Source organism: Meleagris gallopavo, chromosome 16 (assembly GCF_000146605.3).
Source record: "Meleagris gallopavo isolate NT-WF06-2002-E0010 breed Aviagen turkey brand Nicholas breeding stock chromosome 16, Turkey_5.1, whole genome shotgun sequence".
In the NCBI taxonomy this organism is placed as follows: domain Eukaryota; kingdom Metazoa; phylum Chordata; class Aves; order Galliformes; family Phasianidae; genus Meleagris; species Meleagris gallopavo.
Genome location: NC_015026.2, coordinates 4,457,934 through 4,474,249, shown reverse-complemented (window position 1 = coordinate 4,474,249; position 16,316 = coordinate 4,457,934). Strand labels below are relative to the sequence as shown.

Genomic DNA, 16,316 nt, shown 5'->3' with positions numbered 1-16,316 from the left:
AAAAAGTTATTTAAACCTACTTCCTAACTCAAAATTCAAATACAAAGTCATGCAGCTATCTTCAAGCCCTGCTTGGCTGCATGTAAGTGGATGTGGTTCCTTGTATGTTGTCATTTTTTTTCCTTGTTTCTTTTTTAAGTGCTGTCATTTCAGACATGCAAAGTAAAATGGCCTCGGGGGAACCACCTCTAAAGCATCACAGAAGCTTAGTACAAACATTTTTTGATTACTCATTCGGGACACACATTGGATAAAATGACTTAGATAATCTACAGTGCATAAACTGATTGGTGGGGACGATCACCAGATAGTGTTGCACTAGTATACGTCATTTCTGGATGGCCTCCAAAGGCAGGAAGCAAAAACAACAAATGCTGAGCAGCATGTTCCTAAGAAACCGTGCTGAGGGATTGGCTCAGGCAGCTGCCCACCCGGAAACTTTCCCTTCCAGGACATGAGGAAAGTTTTGTGCTGCAGAATACTTGAGAGCTTCTAGAAAACTGCTCTCCTGCTGCTCTCTCACCTCACCAAGGCCATGATTTTTACAGTCTGGATCCAGTACAACTTGGAAGAAGAGCCGCTAGGTCACACACGTGATTGAAGCAGTCTTACAAATAACACCAGAAGTTGCCTTCTATAGCAACGTCAGCAAAGGCTTACTTTCTTTCAATACAGAGCTGCCTTTACTTAGCAGCTGGGAGCATGTCCTTCAGTGTGAGAAGACACTGTGCAGTTAATGACACTGGATTCATGATAATCCAAATGCATTACTCTGATTCCAGCCTACCCCCAAGTAAGTGCCACTTAGCTAACCCATGAAGTAGTGCACTGCAGTGTGGCAGACTGAGAAGCCAGTTTTCTCCTAAATGGTTTCTCCCCTTGCCCATAGTTAGCACTCTGATCCAGTCTGAGCAAGCCTTTATGATTTCGTGAGACCAAGCAACCATTCTAGGAGACATAAATCTAACTTTGTTTTCCAGTTATTGCCTTACTTTTCATGTGAAATTTCTCTTGGTTTGTAAGTAAAAGTCTAAAGTATATGCATATCTATTTCCTCCTTCAAACAGGTTTTTCCAGGCATGTTTGAGCTGCTTAGACCAACCAGCACACACCTTCCCAACCACTTCTGAGTCACTCTTCATTAATCGTCTGAAAACTTTACTCTCAAACAGGTTCCCATAATAAACGATAAGATTAAGTGAACGAAGTATATACTCAGCCACCAGGAAAAGGCATCAGAAACCACAAATTACTGAGTTTTTAAGGCATAAAATGAGGAAGAGAAAAAAAGTAGCAAACAGAGACGGGTATAAAAATATGAGGATACACCGGGGTCCAAGATGAAAGCCTATGTGGGAAAAGTGCCCCGGGGAAAGAGCTCCCTCTCCTACACACATGCTCCATCCCTCAGCTCACAACCCTGCTGCACCCCTTCTTCGTGCCTCTCACACAGGCACCTCCTAAAATATGGCTTTCCAGATGCCCCTGCATCTGAAAGATTGAGAAAGACTGAGCTGTGTCCTTTTCAACAGCTGTAGGAGGGCTTCTCTCAGAATTTTACAGTTGAGGAGTTTGAAAATTATTTCAAAGGCTGGAGGGCAGTTCCTGGTTTTATTGCCACTGAGGTTCTCTTGGCTTTCGCTCTATGTTTTGTACTACTTACAAACTCAAGTAGGTTTATGTCTTGAAATAGAAGACGATTGTGTAACTATAAAATGTATTCAATATTCAATATTTCCCTCTAGCCATCATATAAATATATTCAATAGGTGTTCAGATAACAAGTTGCTTGTTTTTTAATTTATAAATACATTTGAATTTAATTTAAAAAAAAATGTGTGAGGGATGGAAACTCAGAGAATAATCTGTGTAAGTGATAGAGCAACTTACTAACAAAATTCTGTAGTTTCTTCGAGTATAGAGTAAAAATATATCAAGCAGAAAGGCAAGAAAGAATTAATTTCCATCATATATTGATGTAGTATACTGCCTTTTCACACCCCAGGGGTAAAAAAAAATAAGAGGGAACCATTGCTAAAAGCACTCATTCTCAATGAACTGAATGGAAATACTCAGAATTGGGGCTCCTCGTTTACTGGAATGAGTGGATATTTTTTCATGGTTTTACTGAATATGTATCTGTTTTTCTAGCATGTTTCTGATCCCTGTGCTCCTGGGTAGAGGAATAGCAAACCTTGCAGGAAGGGAGGAGCTGGGCAGCTCTGCCTCTGAGCATACAAATGCTCTGAGCACAGTGCAGGTGTTCTATCTTGTACAGTGCTAACTGAGATAATCTGGTGTTTAGGCATGGGATAAATACTGGGCTGTGTAAATATGTCACTTGCTGTCTGGTCTGATTGATTCTCAGACCTAGTGCATGTAAACATCCTGTCCTATTGGTTATTTCCAGGAGAGGGAAGCCAAGGTAACTATTTATATTAATATTAACTTTATGGAAAATAGATGCAAACATATTAATGAGGGGCTGCTACCATGATAAAAGCTTTTCCTCCTTTTCCTAAAGATTTGTGTAGATTTTATATCAGATGTCAAATATATTTATCATAATTTCTCTCATCATAAACTGAGTGATTCTTGTAGTGATGCATGCTGTATTTACCATACCACCATCTCCTACACTGAATTATGTGGGCTATATTTGCTGTTCACTACCCTAAAATACTGGTCCCAGAACAGCTCTGTGCCTGACGAGGGTCACACACTGTGATTAGAACCCTGAATAATATCTCCATCCCCAAACAGCTACATTCTCTGTGAGCGCAGTGACAGTGAAACACAGCACAGCTGTGATACCCTCTTTGGTTCAGGATTTAATCCTGGCCAGCAAGAGCTCCTTGTCTCTGGCCTCCAGAACCTCAGTTATCTATGGTTATGCCATCCAGATTCTCACAAGAATTCTCAGAAGACAAGATTAATCCCAGAATCAAGTAAGACAAACTAATGACAGACTTATGCAGTTGGGATAAAAATGGAAATAGGACATTTTCAATCTCAGGGTGAGAAGAAAGTCTGAGTTATTTAGCTGCCTACACTGCCTGCAGGATGCTACTCTACCCTGTAGCAATTCCTTTTCATAACCAGCGATCTTGACCTTGATTTTCAGTTCCTCACACTAATGAAGTCACCTATCTGTGGTAAACTGTTGCAGTGATGAATTCCTTTGCTTTGAAAAAGAAGTGTGTATGTTTTCCATCTGGATTTGTCTTGTTCTTTCTCGCCACTGATTCTTCTTTTGTTTTTGACGGCTTCTATAGAGCTATTTGTAGATTTAGCAAGTGTTGTGCCCCTTCCCTAACAGTTATTTGAATAACCTAAATCAAGTGGTGTCATCTAGTGCTACTAACATCATCCTTTCCATCCTACTAAGGAGGAAGTTGAGGAACTTATTCAAGCAATTGCCCGGTTTCCACTCTTTTAATCCTTCTTGCAGTTGTGATGACTTCCAGGCTTCAGAGTTGCAGTAGGAAATGCTTTATACCACACCCATACTTCCTGTACTAAGTTTCTGAAAAGATGGCAAGTTATCTCAGCCTGCTAGAGAAAAATCAAGCGAAAGAGGGCAGAGGATAATTCATCATGGAAGCCCTACCATGAACTAGAAAGGGAGACATATAAAGTAAGTTTTTAGGAAAAGCATTTCCTAAATTCTGCATTCAATAGATTCCTGTTCAGAGTCATACAGAAGCACTTCAATCCATTTTTACTGTTTTCCTAGGCAAATCACTTCCCAGATTACTGATAGAGTTGGGGGCTGTGAGCCTCAACAGCTTCCCCAAAAGAAGTGTCAGGAAGGAAAAGCAGACAATGAAAATTTGAAGTAAAGAGAACTCAGACAGTTTCCTGAATACATCAGTGGAGTAACAGTGAGAGCAGACAGCAGCTGGACTGCGAATGCAGAAAGGCAAGCTGGAATCACTGGCAAACAATGCTCTTTGGAGACCTCTCTTACACTGACTTGGAAACCTGATTTGAACTTGGAGCCATTTCAAGCACCAACCTTAAGGCTGAACTCCAAGTAGAATAAAAGATAAAGTCACAGTTGATCTAACCCAAGATGATACATCTGTAAGTTACAAAGCCATTCCTCTAAATAAATGAAGATTAGTGGAGGTTCATAGTAAAAAATGTGGTGGAGCAGGTGATCTGTGTTATAAAGTGGTCTTGTTTGGACTAACTTAGATACAAAAAAGCAGAGTGCCAAGCACTTTTATTGTTGAGGGTTTTGCTCCATTCCTCTCGAAATAATTTTCTCATGTCTGTTTATCAGATGCCTTACAGGAAGAGTTCTTTACTGCATCCCTTGGTCCTGATTGGATTGGGAAGTGTACGTAGTGAAGGCAAACTATATGAAGTTTTATTCTCAAGTACATGTTTTGTTCATGCGCTTTTAAACATGACGTGCGGACACTTTATAGTGCAAACCTAGTTTAAAAGCTGTGTCAGAATCTCAGTCAGTTGCAACAGGGAATTTCTTCAGATCTGCTATTCAACTCAAGGTAAATGGTGCAGAAACATGGTAGAAACTGAGGTTCAAGTCCACCCACCATCCTAGCAGCAGAAAAAATGCTTAAAAAAGCAGATGTACTGCTGTGTAGTTATTACTCTGAGACTTGTACAGTTTGTAACCTGAAGTGGAGACATTATGTCATTGATGGAGAAGGTCCTGGCAAAACTCCTGGCCTAACTCTTGATAGAAGTGAAAACAACAGGATGCCTTTATTACATAGAGACATCAGACGCCTTTTGGTAAATAGAAAACACTTATCTGGACACAAAGGAAGATAGTTTCTACAATAGAACTAAACAGAGTAATAATGAATTGCTGATTTTCTTTATATTTGGGGTTTTTTTATATATACTGATTTGGTACTTTTTTAGGAGGAGGAAGAACATGCTGAGACCACAAACTGAGGCATTAGGTTCATAATCTTACCCAGCTGATCTTTTACATGTAAGTGATATAGACAGAAGAAAATGTGTTATTTCAACATGTGGTCATTTTTTATCATCACCATATTCACACTATTTACTCTGCTATTTTTTTATTATTATTATTATTCTTTCCTTTGTGATTTTAGAAACAAATGATTACAGGAAGTTCCCTGTGTAGCTTTTTGTCTGGAAGAGATTTGGCTGTTTTACAAAGCAGAAAATTATTTTTTCATTCAGAAATGAGCTTCAGATCTCATTAAATGTATAACTTTTCCTGGTTCCAAGCAAACTTTTTCTATATTCATTCTCCTCCCAGTTCATGGAGGTAGACTGCTTAGCTTGGAAAAGAATTTGGCAGAAGGAAGGATGTCTCTAATATTGACATTCATTGCTTGTGAAGCCAAAGTGCAAAAACAGCCTTTGAAAGAGTCATCCATTTTCTAAACACAAGAAAACGAAATTGTGGCACCCGCTGTGGTTAATAGGTTAGTATTGCACGTGAAAGGAAAAGGAACTGTAGTAGCTGCATTTTCCCAAAGCATGGTAGTGTTTAAGGGACAGCCTTGTGCCCTAGCTGCTCCTGTGGTTGTCTTATTATAGCATATCCTAGCCATACTTTTTTTTCCTCTAAGTTCTACAGACAATACTGCAAGCTTGGAGAAAGAATAAAACATAATCCACTCTGCTTAGCTACAGATGACCGTTAAATAAGCATTCATTCCTTACTCTCTCTCTTTCTCTTTTCTCTTGTCCTTTTGAGGTATCATGAGCAAAAGAATTAATAGGCTTTCTATCATATAGCTTCATCCACTCCTTAACCAGCAGCGCTTCTGCTTTGTAAACCTACAGCATTTTGTTTTTACATTACTTTGAGATGAAGGTCTCTGCTGTGTATGTGCTATCACTTTGTAACTCATCACTACATAGCAGCAGTAGCTCACGGAATGCCATCCTGTGTGACACTTTTTTAATCCATGCGTATCACACAACCTAATTATTCTTTATACAGATATGATTACTTCAGTTTCTCCCAGTCACTTCTTATTGCAATCCAGCAGTGTGACAGCATAGGGACATAAGCCACTTTTTCTTCTATTATCTACAAGTTGTCAGCATTGAGCTGGCCACGATGACCAAATCTTTGATAGTATGTTGATATTTCACACTGCAATTTGTGATTCCACACCTAGGCCCTATTCTACCTTTTGTACTTATATTCTTTTATACAAAGTCACTGTAAAATGTGAAGCAAGTATTCATAGATTAAGTCCATGAGAAACTTAGTTGGATAGTCAATTCAGGGATAAAATGCTATCTCTGGCTTCACTTATATAAGATCCAAACCACACAAAAACTACATTTAACATCTTTTGTGCTTTATAAGCAGGAAAAAACAGAAGAAAACATTATGTGCTGTGACTTCACACATATTTAGCTGGTTGGTTTGCACTTTCCTTCAAGTCCCTAAAAATAAACTGAAAACATCTTAAACAACTTCTGACAAATAGAATGGCAGGAAAACTCTATTGTTTCCAAATGTGCATTGAAACAAATGAGTGAGCATGAGCCTCCTCTATAAGAGAAGGAGTCTTAGTGGAAGAACTCAGTGAACTCTGATTGAAGTCACATGAATAACACAGAAGTCTTGATAGTTTAGCAAGATTTTATCTGTCAGTACAAAGGCAGAATCTCTTGTTAACTTTAGAATATGTTTCAAAATTCATTTCCAACAAGTTACATTTTTCCATGAAAACTGACTGGAAAGGATTTACAGATGGAATTTAATACAGTTCTGTCACCTTCAGTACTATTTCTCCTTTTTATAACATGAAAAGAAAGAAGAAATGTTTGAGAAGTTAACTGTCTGAACCACCCCAATATATGAGACTATTCTGAAGCATAATCAAGGCTAAAATTCAGGTTAAAGATGTGAAAGTATATTGTATTAAAAGGAGAAAGACAACTGGGAACTTAGGTTTCAAAGGCAAACTCATAACAATTTGAACGTAAGGATTTTTAAATTCTGAACTTTTCTTTTACTGCTGCAGAACAAAAGTGCAAAAACTTAAAATATTCTCTTTCTTCTAAAAGAAAAAGAATGTTACAATGTTTGTGGGCCTTTTTATTTGTGTGCTTTCCAAAGTCATTTCACTGTTTACCAAAAAAATAACAAAACTCTTTGCTCAGGAAATCGCCAAGGAATAGCCTCAATAAATGAAAAATAGGAAAGGAAAACAAAGAAAACTTAAAACATCTTTCCCCACTTTAGACATGTAAAGTGCAGAAGAACATAAGCACACTGATTCTTGGTATGAGACAGATGTTGTATGGTTTCTTGTAAAATTCTGTCTTCTCAGGCTGCTCATCTTTGAGCGAGCTCTTCTCAGGCTGCAAGTGATGCAAATGCATTACCTGAGGAAAGGTAATATAGCTATGACTTTTGATGAGATGCTTATTCAAGAAGGATGTAAACTCTAGAGATTTCTGTGCCTTTCATGCACATCTAGGATTATATGCAGCTGCCAATGCTTATTGAGTCTTACCTTAGCCAGTTGTGCTTGGAGTTTGTTCTTTGCATCAGCTACTTCGGCAATGCGACTGTTAAAAGCCAAGTTGGTGCTGACAAATTGATTCCACAGCTCCTCAGATGTGCTCTCCAGTGCAACCTCTGTATCCTCCCGGAGCTTGACAGAGTTGGCCCTTGCATGTTGAGAGCACCTGATATTGTCTTCACTGAATTTAGCCCATGTTGCAGGAACTGAAACACTAGTAAGGAAAATAAAAGTACATTGTACATCATTAAATTAGATTCAAATACTGCCTGAGAGAACCCAAGGCCTTTATCCTGGAGAAACTGAGCTGTGTGTCAGCAACTGCCAGAAAACATGAGAAGCCCACCTAGTTAATGCAAATGACCAACTAACCATGAGAGCAGGATTGTTGCACACCAACAGCCCTACATCACAAGAAATATATGACCCATGCAGCAAAGCATGTGGCTTTGATTCTCCTAGTAGTCTTAATCATCAGAAAGAATGGTAGCAGGAAGATGGATAACTCACTGACTGACCTAGGACAGAGTAAGGAAAACTGGAATTTTCTTCCTGCTCCATCACTGTCCATCTCTGTTATTTGTAGGATCTCCATCCTCTTTCTTTTCCATGCATTATAATAAACGCTTCTGCTTTAATTTATGGCCCTATTATTCTTAAACTTATTAATATATATGAGACATATAGAAATGACATTGCTATGGGAAAGTCTACAAATAGACATAGAAAAACTGAATAAAGGTCTCCTGCACAGAAAAAATGCCAGCCAAGAATGTTCCCTCTGCAATGTCGTGTAGCCAAAAAAATATCAGGACTCTTGGTTTTTTGTCAAGCCTTCACAGATGGCCTTAATTACCTTAATTGAACATACATCTCAGACTCGAATTTTTCCAGAGTGGGAGTCTGTAAAGCCCTAAGATTGCTGCCTGAGACCCCAGGAAATAGTGGTGCTGTATAAGCTGCCCTCTTTGGAGTTAAATTCACTGCCTTCTTTAATGCATTGCTCAGCCTACCAGATCACTCTGCCTTTCAATCAAAAAAATAAAAATAAAATAAAATAAAATATTTTATGAAAAGGTACATATGTTTTAGTTGCCAAAAGGAAAGGCTGAGAAAAACTTCTGCCTGCATTTAAACATCCTGCTTTATGCAAAACTTCCCTCTAAGAACTAGGCTTGTATGTTAAAACCTGCAGGGAAAGTTTTGCCATTTTTTGAGTCTCATATTTTTTTCTTTAGATTTTAACTGAAAACTGAGATTTAATATTAAGGGATGAAATAATTGAATTTTGCCACGGCTTGTTTTCTCAGTGCCCCCCCCCTTTTTTTTCCAGTTTTTCAAGGGTATCCCTATCTCTCTAAATTGAAGCACTGATTTTCCTAAGCTATTTGGAAATCTTTAGTACTACACATTTATTTCAGTAGTTGCCCTGAAAACTTTCAGGCACCCAACACGATTTCAAGACTGCATAACTCAATGTATTAAGGCTGAGCTGTCAGTGCTTACAACTTATCCAACCAATCTCAGTGTACTTTCTGTAGGGTGTTTGTGGTTTTGGTGATTTTTGTTGTTGTCGCTGCTGTGCAGTTTTTTTGTTTTTTTTGTTTTTTGGTCTGATGTATTTATTCATTTTCTGATCAGAAAATTGAGTTCCCAAGAAGGTTTCCATCTTGATGGTTTTAAATACTTAATACCTGATCTGTTTTTTAACACTGTTTTTCCAGACTGTAATTTATCTGGCTGGCTCTGTTGAATGATTCAGGCAGAAAACACCTGCTCTGCTCCCAAGTGCTGCATGTACGTCTCAGTTTGCCATATTACTTCAGTAAGATGTTAATGAAAAATGGCATTGCTTTGGATTATGGTTGGTGAAAAAGGAAAAGGGCTGTAAAACTTATCCACATGAATCCAGTTCTTTGACAAGCATATTTTTATTTTCATTGCTAGTACTACGAGTAGGTAGTATGACTGGAGTCAGCAGAATTCCTGCCAAGTTTTTCTCATTTACTCCCTTATTTCAGTAGTGAATGAGGTGATCTTATGTTCTGTTAGTAAACAAATAGTGCACATTTTTTCCCTGCACTGTTCAACAAGACAGAGTCGCCATCATCTGAAATTGTTGAGTATGTTCACCATTTAGATACTGCTCTGTTCAAGTGAGAAATGCGTTAACAAGTCATTAGCACAAAAACACTGCCCTCTATTGCAAGTTGTTTTTCTTCTGCTAATACTTTAGAATTGGATGCAGGTGTTCATAAGTAAACTATGATATACAGTTTTAAAACTGTATATAACTGCAAAATTTCAATCAGTCATGCTAAAACCTATTAAATCCTTTCAGTCATACTATTTAATACATGTCCTATACATCTTGATTGGCTAATGTCCAAATAATCCAAGCTATTTTTATGAAAAAAATATAGTCTTTGGTGTTCACCAGCATGCTGCTCACCCCGCTGCACTTAACTGCATACCTTAGCTATATTTTGCTTTGATTTCATGCGTTTTGACACCTGAAGAACACAGAAGATTATAAATTGAAAACAAAAAGTGGTATCTGCGTGAAGCAGTTTGAAGGCAACGAGTCAGCTGCAACATGTTTGTAAATGATTGTTCTCTCTGCAGCAGCTCAGTGCACAATGCTGTAGGTGCTGCAGACTGTCAGCTTCTGTCTGCTCTCCAACCACAGCAGCTGTTAGAAAGCAGGCACTGACTGAGGATGACGGAGGGTTCACACCAAGGAAAGACATAGGGCCATACAGAGAGACACTTCTTTTTCCGCCACTTTTCAAATATTAGGCTAGAACTTGTGCTGTAATCAGGCTCCTGCTTGGAAAGAGAAGACAGCAGCGACCACTCGTACTCACGTCCCATCTGCTTTCTCCACTCCATGGTAGAAGTTGATGCTGTCCGATGTGTTCCTCAGGTTAAAGCACTTCATGTCAATAAAATGGGCTGAGTTTTTGTCAGAAAGATCCTGCTCCAGGGCATGCTGCGCATCTCTGTTGATGCTGTGAAGGGGAAAGTCTTACTTTAATCTGAACTATCTTTAAAGCTTTAGTACTACGTAGCTAACTGCCTTCATTAACACCCTCCCATGCTTCAGTATATCATTCGCTGGCATTTACAGCGGCATGAAAATGCTTTGCACTGTAATTTAGCTAGAGGGAGCTGCTGTACCACTTCACCCTGCTCACCTTTTAGCTTCTGAGGGTTCCCCAAAGAACTGCATTTAACTCTGTGCACGGAATGGTGTTTGTCATTTTGATGGCAAGTGACCACATGGGTGAAAAACAAGAGATAGTTGTTGTGTGGCATGCAGGACAGCCTCAGAGCAAAAGAGAGTAGGCATTCAGTAATAGCTTTCATGCTAGCAAGGCTGTAAGATGGGAGAAATCTTTGAATCTTTGGCAAATTATCTTCGTTCAATTTGTGCTTTAAATGATAGGTATTGCTCCTCTGAGCTTAACAAATTCTATTATTAGTAAGAATTAGAAGTGAAAGGCAAGGAGCATCTAACAGGCTAAGCCTCTGATTTTGCAATTGCAATTTTCAATCTGTCATTAGATCCCATCCAACGCTGAATTTAGCTTCTTGTCTTTAAAACAGGAATTAAATGTAAATACTTACCCCAACTGATGACTGATTCTTTGTGCAAGTTTTGCCAGTATTTCTTGACAATCTTTGTATATATCAACCTCCTAGAGTGGAAAATATCCAGATGTCAGTCCCTTCCTTAAACTCCATTTGCTTTAGTGAATAAATCCTTTTAGTTCTGCATTCTAGATATTGAAATCATCTCATGTGTGGATGTGGAAATGAATGTGTGGATCAGGAAAGGATGTGTTTTTGTCCCTATCTTCCTCAGTGCCACAAAGTTGTATCTTTGGAGTTGGTTCTGTATGGCCTCTTATATTATGTCAAACTTTCTAGTACATTTTAATGGATAGAGTCATTCTGATAGACGTAAGGACAAATTTTTCTTAGGCTGGGTATAATGAATATACTTGAAACATGAGCCTTAATCTATTAAACTACTCTCTAACTGCTGTTACATTTTTTACAATAATATAAACACTTTGTTAATAGAATAGCAGAATAGGTTGAAAATGTATCTAATTTCAGAAGTAGGCTCCTTGATATAAATAATACAAAACTCTTCTAAGTATAAATATTAGTCAAAGAAATTCAAAGCCAAGTTTCCACTCAGATTAAAATTAATAAAAAATACTGAAACAAACCACACTGCAAACTATGCAAACGTGATACTTACAGTCCTTCAAACAACCTTATGGTACTCCATCCATTCTCTTTCCTTTTCAGAAACCCTTTTTTGGCATAAGAGACCCTCTTATTGGTGTGAACAGCTTTTCCATATCATTAAGTTTTGAAACAGCAAAAAAAAAGCTTTAAATTATTTGGAAGTCATTAAGACACCCCAAAATTAAAATGACAAGTTCTGTCTCTGTACCTGCACCATATACAAATGACAAACTTCACAAGTGACTCTGCTGTTACTACAAAACAAGCCTTTGTTGGCCCTCACTGACTCTATCTATCTTGTTCCATAATCAGAGCAGTGCTCTGGGAGATCAGACAAATGGTCTTTATTTTTCATTTTTAAAAATATTTTTTTAATCTGGTCATGTTGGAAGAATAAGCAGTGTTTCATCCTGCCATTCATTCTCTTGCTGAGCTGGTTGTTAGTACAGTTGCACACTGTAGGCTCTGAACAAACATTCTGGTTATTCAGCTGGTCTGCAGATCCTTCTGTAATCTTCTAATCCAGAGAAGTACTTGAAGAAATGGCATTGTCCCATCATTTTCTTTCCTAGTATTAGTTTTGTTATGCTTCCAATATAACTTCTTTCAAATCTTAATAAAATGGTACTTATTTGGTTTTTTTCTTTTATATTTGAAAGATTTAGCAATCATTACAATCCTCATTTTCCTTGTTCAGTAAGACTATACAAACAGCAAGGCAGTAAACAATTATTTTATACTGTAAGCCCTTAAGGACTTCAGAGATTTTATAGAACATGGCCTAAAAAACAATTCTGAGATTGTTTCTACATCATTTCATAGGAGAAGGCAAAACTGGAGAGGACCTCAGATAGACACGTGACTGTTCCTCTTGTGCCAGGGAGGATGAACAGAATATCAATCATTCCCACTGCATGTCCTTTAACCCATCTTTTCTCCTCTCTTACCTTCAATCTTCCAAATGAGCTATGAACTAATGCTTTTGCCTTGATAAACATTTAGTTGGATTTCGGTTATTCTCATAGTTTGAAAAATAAACTAGGAAGTCCAATCTTACTTTCATGAGGTTTTTTTCCACATCATCATGAACCAAGTCTATTTCCTTCCGCTTCTCACGGTAGTACAAGCATTCCAGGGCTGTCTGCAAGCAAACCAAAGAACATATGCAATAGGCACTGCAGAGTGAAAAACTTTGCTGAAGGGACAACGGAGCTGACATGACAAATGATATCCATTGAGGGTGAAACAGAATAGGAGATGGCTCCACTGCACAAAACTGATGAGTCTTTGTGGTTCATTACCTTACCTGTTAATACATATTTCTAGGGATTAGCTGCCACCAAAGCTTTCATTTGATTAGCTGCATAGTAATATGCAGCAAGGCCTACATCACAACTTGCCCGTTTTGTTTAAATATGTATTAATTAAAACACCTATGTTCTACACTTATCCATAGCAAAATCCCTGACTCTCATCTCTCCTAATTGACCCTTACTCAGTGTCAAAGCTTGGAAGTTTTGTATCTACATTCTAGAGAATGACTGCATAACCATTACTGAACAGGGAGCCTAGGAATACTGCAGCTCACTGAGCCACTGCCTGCTCTCCTGGAAGGCACAGAGATGACTGCCTGTGTCTGCTGGAGCCTCAACCTCCTGGAGTGGGAAGACAGGGAAAGAAGGCATAGAAGCATCCTCGTAGGTTCCTGTATTGACCTGTGACCATGGTGGCCAAGTTTCCTTCCTACCAAGGGTAATGTTTGACCACGGTCTGTCTTGGTGACAACGGTGGAAATTATAATAGTATTCAACAGAGAGAAAAATATTATTTTTCCCATTCAGCCATAGTCATGAAGTAAGCAGCTGTGTCAAACCTACCTTCAGCGGCGCCTGCATTTCACTTATAGCACATTCAAGCCGCTTCTTGGCCGTTTCCAAGGCCTGGGTCTCTTTAAGCAGACACTCTAGCTCATAGGCGAGCTCAGATCTCCAGAAATCAATGTTAGAGATCCTCTCTCCCAAGTTTCTGCTGCTGTCTTCTTGCATCTGATGAGTCAATTGGTCCTTATCTTGCATCAGTCGCAAAGAATCAGTGTTCAGCCTTCCAGCCCAGTACCTGGAGGCTTCAGAGCCTTTTAACTGAACCATGTTTGCGTGGTGCCAGTCGCGAGTGCTGTAGCGGGAATGCAGGGCAGAACGCAAGGTGGGCAGAACAGTGGGTGGCCGCCCAGTGGGTCTGAACAGCTCAGCAGAGCTGGGAGGGACCGAGACCACTCTGTGAAGCAGACTGGGCCTCCAGGAACTGAGGTAGCGGTATCCTGGTAGGTAGTAGGACTGGTAGGTGTCCTTGGTGGTGCTGGTGGGGGCTGGGTCCGGGAACAGGCAGCTCTTCCGCGTGCCACAGTAGCTGGCAACCTGCGTGGTCCCCAAAAACTCCATCGTGCCCAGGGCTCAGGCAGCCGCCTTCAGACAGTCCCGCTGCAGGCTGTCCTAGCTGCGGGCACCCAGTGACACAGTGGTGTCACAGGGCTCCGAGGCCATCGCGCATTCCATAGCCTTTGCTCCACCCTTCAGAATGTTTACTGAAGGCTCCCTCCAGATGGAGCTGTGGGCTTGCCTTCACTGGGCCTGCCTTGAGTGAATTGCAAGTTGCGTCCAAGCAATATGAGTGTATCAGTCTGTTGCTGCATTAGAAACAAGCCTGAACCGAAGCACAGGCTCTGGGTGTTGTCTCAGTCTCTCCTGATGGTTTGCAGATGGTTTGCTCCAAATGCACATGCAAATAACAGTACCTTTCTCTCCTGGTGATTTTTCTCATGTTTTAAACATTAGGTCACTTCTCGGAGAACCTACTTTTGTAGTTTTTCCTTTCAGGCTTCTGGCAAAAAGCTCCTGAAATCCAGTGCTCTAAGATCATCTTCTGTGCCAGGGATTTTGAATATAAATAATTATTTGTATCTAGGCACTGTATATCCTAAGTGTACTATCCTAAGTGTCCTTAAATCAGTGCAGATTTCTTCTAGGTTGAATGCAAGACAGCTGCTATCATCGCTCCTTCTCTAGATACATACCTGTGAATCACAGAATTACAGAATGGCCAGGGTTGGAAGGGACCCCAAGGATCATGAATCTCCAACCTCCCTGCCACATGCCACCAGCCTCCCCATTTAATGCTAGACCAGGCTGCCCAGGGCCCCATCCAACCTGGCCTCGAACAACTCCAGGGACAGGGCATCCACAACCTCTCTGGGCAGCCTGTTCCAGCACCTCACCACTCTCTCTGTAAAGAATTTCCCCCTGATGTCCAACCTAAATCTCCCCTCCCTCAACTGAAAAGCATTTCCCCTCATCCTGCAGTTATCAACCCTTTCAAAGACTTGATTCCTCTCCTGTTTGTAGGCTCCCTTTAGGTACTGAAAGGCTGCAATAAGGTCACTCTGCACCTTCTTTTCTCCAGGCTGAATAAGCCCAGCTCCCTCAGCCTGTCTTCATAGGGGAGCAGAGTAGAGGGGGACAATCACCTCCCTGTCCCTGCTGGCCACCCCTGTTCTGATGGAGCCCAGGATATCATTTGCCTTCTGAGCCACAAGAGCACATTACTGACTCATGTTTTTTATCTATCAAGACTCCCAGGTCCTTCTTCACAGGGCTGCTCTCAAGGACTGCTCCTTCCAGTCTGTACAGATGCCTGGGATTCCTCCTGCCCAAGTGCAAAACTCTGCACTTTGCCGTGTTGAACCTCATCAGGTTCACTGGAATCAGCTTATTTTTGTGTTTTTGCTTTAATTTGGGAAAACAAAAAGATACATATTTATATGCATTATGTTGCAGACCACTAGCATGATATTACACTTCAGCTGAAAAGGAGAGGTAATTTCAATCAAATTATTGTTATGCTGTTTCATCAGGAATTCTGCAAGTAATTCTGCATGTAGCACATGGCAATGAGCATTTTCCTGAGGTCCTTTAAATGGAAATGGTGTAACAGGCAGTGGTCAACAGCCGACCCCAGAGGCCAGCTCCCCATAAACTAACTGTGCTTCAAGACTTCTGTTCCTAGTTTGCCTTTGGTATGTGGACAGTTACTTAGAGCGGTGTTTTATTTTCCCCTGGGAAAGATGAAGAACAGTGCCATGGCTCAACGCTCGGCTCTATCAGATCGCCTGTCCTTTGCTGAACACAGAGGATGCCCAGCTGGGGTCCTTCGGGTTCTCAATTTTAGCGCTGCGATTTCCACAGATACTCAAAACTGCCGCAAATTGGACCAATGCCGTTTATTTTACTGGAACGACGCATAACCTCGTAGATACAAAACTCCCAGAACGAGCACCCGCGCCATCAGCGCAGGGCGGCCACTATCGCTCTGCAGCGCCCCCAGCGCCCAGGAGGTATGGCCACCCCCGGCTGCAGGCGCAGGCGCGTAGGGCGCCGCGCTCCCGGCGGAAGTGGCGTAAGGCCGGCGCCATGGCCGAGGTGGCGGACGGGTCGCAGCCGGAGGGTGAGGGAAGCGGCGCCGCGCGGGTCCGGCGCGCTGCGGTGCTCGCAGCCG

At 40.6% G+C, this 16,316-nt stretch overlaps 2 protein-coding genes across 2 annotated transcripts in view; both read right to left on the bottom strand.

Moving 5' to 3' along the window:
• Positions 1-1,142, bottom strand: part of TVP23A (trans-golgi network vesicle protein 23 homolog A) — a 10,903-nt gene extending 9,761 nt beyond the window's left edge. The window contains exon 1 of the mRNA XM_010719773.3: positions 1,113-1,142. Within this exon, the coding sequence (XP_010718075.1) occupies positions 1,113-1,142 (30 nt within the window). The remainder of the gene's footprint in view (positions 1-1,112) is intronic.
• Positions 1,143-7,412: 6,270 nt separating this feature from the next.
• LOC100548920 (tektin-5) lies at positions 7,413-14,544 on the bottom strand. The gene is made up of 5 exons (XM_019620713.2): positions 13,646-14,544; positions 12,826-12,909; positions 11,136-11,206; positions 10,373-10,516; positions 7,413-7,719 (listed from the first exon to the last, which is right to left on the bottom strand). The coding sequence occupies exons 1-5, from the start codon at positions 14,204-14,206 to the stop codon at positions 7,428-7,430; spliced, it is 1,152 nt and encodes a 383-aa protein (XP_019476258.1). The 5' UTR covers positions 14,207-14,544; the 3' UTR covers positions 7,413-7,427.
• Positions 14,545-16,316: the final 1,772 nt, after the last annotated feature.

Coding starts and splice junctions, on each gene's coding strand:
- LOC100548920 (XM_019620713.2), bottom strand. CDS start 14,206: ATGGAGTTTTTGGGGACCACGCAGGTTGCCAGCTACTGTGGCACGCGG. Junction 11,207..12,825: donor TGGAAAAAAACCTCATGAAA/GTAAGATTGGAC, acceptor TTTCCACTCTAG/GAGGTTGATATATACAAAGA. Junction 10,517..11,135: donor AGAATCAGTCATCAGTTGGG/GTAAGTATTTAC, acceptor TCCCCTTCACAG/CATCAACAGAGATGCGCAGC.